The 3,301-nt window shown below is 35.4% G+C and overlaps 1 protein-coding gene across 1 annotated transcript; it reads right to left on the bottom strand.

The window, feature by feature from the left end:
• Positions 1 to 1,207: 1,207 nt before the first annotated feature.
• LOC120416843 (uncharacterized) lies at positions 1,208 to 2,910 on the bottom strand. Its single transcript, XM_039578731.2, has 4 exons — positions 2,666 to 2,910; positions 1,674 to 1,801; positions 1,438 to 1,604; positions 1,208 to 1,381 (listed from the first exon to the last, which is right to left on the bottom strand). Exons 1-4 carry the CDS (start codon positions 2,817 to 2,819, stop codon positions 1,327 to 1,329), a joined length of 504 nt encoding a protein of 167 aa, XP_039434665.1. The 5' UTR covers positions 2,820 to 2,910; the 3' UTR covers positions 1,208 to 1,326.
• Between the last annotated feature and the right edge of the window lie 391 nt (positions 2,911 to 3,301).

Raw genomic sequence — 3,301 nt, forward strand, 5'->3', positions numbered from 1 at the left:
ATTGTCAAGACAACATTTTCTCAATGGATCAACTATGGTTCCCTTGGAACGAGCTGTCAAGTAGGACCTTTTCTGTCAAGAAGGAACGCGAAGTTAATTTTTCAAAATTGATTTAAAAATCCATTTCAAATCCTTTGTGGTAGTACATAGGATCAAAGTACTCACAAAAACAAGCTTTATCGTTGTGAACAATCATATCACAAATTGGGTACTAAAGCCCTATGTCAATTATTATGTACAACGGTAAAAACACGATTAAAAACCATTTCTGATCACTTTTTTTCATTTTAATGCAAAATTTTATTTTGGCAAGACAACATTTTTTCGATGGATTAACTATGGTCCCCTTGGAACGAGCTGTCAAGTAGGAGCTTTTCTGTCAAGAAGGATTGCGAGGTTAATTTTTCAAAATTGATTTAAAAATCCATTTTAAACTCTTTGTGGTCGTACAAAGGGTCATTGTGCTCAGAAAAATAAGCTTTATCGCTGTAAACAATAATATCAGCAATCTAAGCTTCATTTTAGGACCCAATTTAAGCTTCATTTTAGGACTCAATTGCATTAGAATTTAAGAATCTAAGAATTTAAGAATTTAAGAATTTAAGAATTTAAGAATTTAAGAATTTAAGAATTTTAGAATTTAAGAATTTGAGAATTTGAGAATTTAAGAATTAAAGAATTTTAGAATTTAGGAATTTAGGAATTTAGGAATTTAAGAATTTAAGAATTTAAGAGTTTAAGAATTCACGAAAACAATGCGCAACTTTTCTTGACCGCGTTTCTTCCAAGGGAAGATTAACTATGTAATAGAGTATTGGGATTATCTATATGCATAAAAAATTTCGACGGTTTTGTTCGAACGCTAATCAATTCAACACGGAACGTTGGATCGAGGTGCTCTTTGTTGTGTGTGGTTCGTATAAGTCCAAGGAAGGTTCTTAATCAATTCAACACGGAACGTTGGATCGAGGTGCTCTTTGTTGTGTGTGGTTCGTATAAGTCCAAGGAAGGTTCTTACGCCAAAAAGTTACAACTGAAACCGATTCCGGAAAATCTGCAGATTGTATGGGAAAAGCTATGTAAAATCAAATTTTGATCACAGGAGGCTGAATAAGCAAAAATGTTAAAAATGTCAACAAACGAAAAAAGGCAGAACGAAGTTTGTCGGGTAAGGCTTGTTTCACATAAAAAATTAAACACTATTTAAAGATTATCGAGTTAACATATAAAATTGTATTCAATACACATTGTAAAATATTGCAAAAACAAACACTAAGGAATTTATCAGAATAATTAATAACACTTTCGTTGCCAATCCAAAATCAGTCAGTTGAAAATCTTGCAGCGCTCACAGCACGGGACATTCGAGGTTTGACAGTTGCTGAAAATAAAAATAGTTTCAAAAAACTACCACAAAACCATGTAATTGAAGCTCACAAAATATTCACGCAATTCATGCAGATCTTCTCCGGGCAGTGCTGGCAGCTGACGCCACAGTGCTCGCACAGCTCCAGATTGCAGTTGGTGCACTCAGCGTGTACCGCCGACTGGCGGTCGCAGATGCGACATTTCCGATCCGGCTTTTTCTCCATCCAGCTGGGACACTACCAAAAAAATCATTTGGGTTCTTTTTATTTTAAGAAAACAATTAAAATTTGATTATAGCATCTTACACTATGAACGTCAAAGTCGTACTCGCCAGCGCCGAGTAGACGGACGTGTCGCAGGCACTCCCGCTGGCAGACGGCCGGTCGCTGGCGGCTGTTTTTGGCCCCCATGAACAGCATGTTGATGGTTTTGTCTGAAAGCAAGTTTTTGTTATATTGTAGGTAGTTTTGTTATTAAATTTAGTTCAGATATTTTGAATGATTTTATAAGTTGTTTCCATCCTTTTCTTTTTTTAATTTTTCGATACTTTTATTAGAATGTTTAAAAAAATATTCAGATTGACAACAGGTAAAAAGTAATTACCGTTTCGACTAATCAAAAAGTTTATTAAATTACTTATTGATCAGTAACGAAATATTATGCATTTGATTTTTTTTAATGACAACAGCATTAAAAAATTAAGTAGAATCTCAGTTAATTTTTATCATTAAAAATAAGCATGCAAATGGGCCAATGTAGTAGATTCTTAAATAAACAGCCTATCGTTTTTTTTTACAAAATTACATTGGCCCATTTATTTATTTACATTGTTCTGCAATAATCATTTTCAAATTGGATCCATCGAGAGACCCCTCGGTGATCATTGAAAACAATAGCTGGTGCTAACCATCGTCATAAAGGAGTTCCATAGTAACAGTTCAATAGGGCGAATTTGCGTTAGTAAACAAGCAGTCTATCCCTTTTGCTCAAGTGACAGTTCACGTCAAGTAAGAGGGGGATAGACTGTTTATTTACAAACGCAGATTTGCCCTATTGAAATGTTATTACGGAGTTGTTTGATTCAAAATAGTTCTGGAGCAACATTTGAAAGGGGCGGTACGACATTGCTCTTACGGCCTTTCATTACACGCGTTTAAATGGGACGAAAGGCCGTAAGAGCAATGTCGTACCGCCCCTTTCAAATGTTGCTCTGGAGTTTAAGTTAATTTGCACTTTAAAAATTATTAAAAATATTTTAAAACTTAAATAAACAATTTAAAATCTCTTGAAAAATTACCCTGAATCTGCTTCATCTTCCGCTCGTCCTGCTGGTCCATCCGCTGCTGGTTGATGAACATCTTGCGCTGCAGAACCAAATGTCCTCCCTCGCCATCGTCGGACCGCAACCGTTTCCGATTGCCGTTTAGGTTCATCACCAAGATATCACACATAATCGACTCGATTGGGCTTAATTTGCAGCATAAAAATGGAATTTAACTTGCGGCTAAAAAAATTTTACTGACGCAAAACGGTAAACAACACAATAACTTTTGACAGTTGCGGTGACATTAGAGGGCCACAGTAGATTTGATTGGAGAACATTGCACGGAAAATATCTTGTAAATATCATTCATATTTCGTTAACTTTTAAAGTTATTGTGAAAACAGACAAAAATCAAAATACGAGCGCAACCTGTCAAAGCTGTTGCGCCACAGGCTGACGTACACGCTAACGACAAACCACTACATTTTTTTCGGCGCAACAGATTTTTTCGCGCAACAGAAGTATTGCGCACTTCGGTTTGGTGGTGCGCGGATAATACACAAAAAAAAATAAGACAAAACGTCATAACAAGCTGCACTGATAAAAATCAACACATTTTATTAAATGAAAAAAGGAAGTTTCTTTCAAATAAAAATACACGAGCATAAA

This window comes from Culex pipiens, chromosome 2 (assembly GCF_016801865.2).
Source record: "Culex pipiens pallens isolate TS chromosome 2, TS_CPP_V2, whole genome shotgun sequence".
NCBI lineage: Eukaryota > Metazoa > Arthropoda > Insecta > Diptera > Culicidae > Culex > Culex pipiens.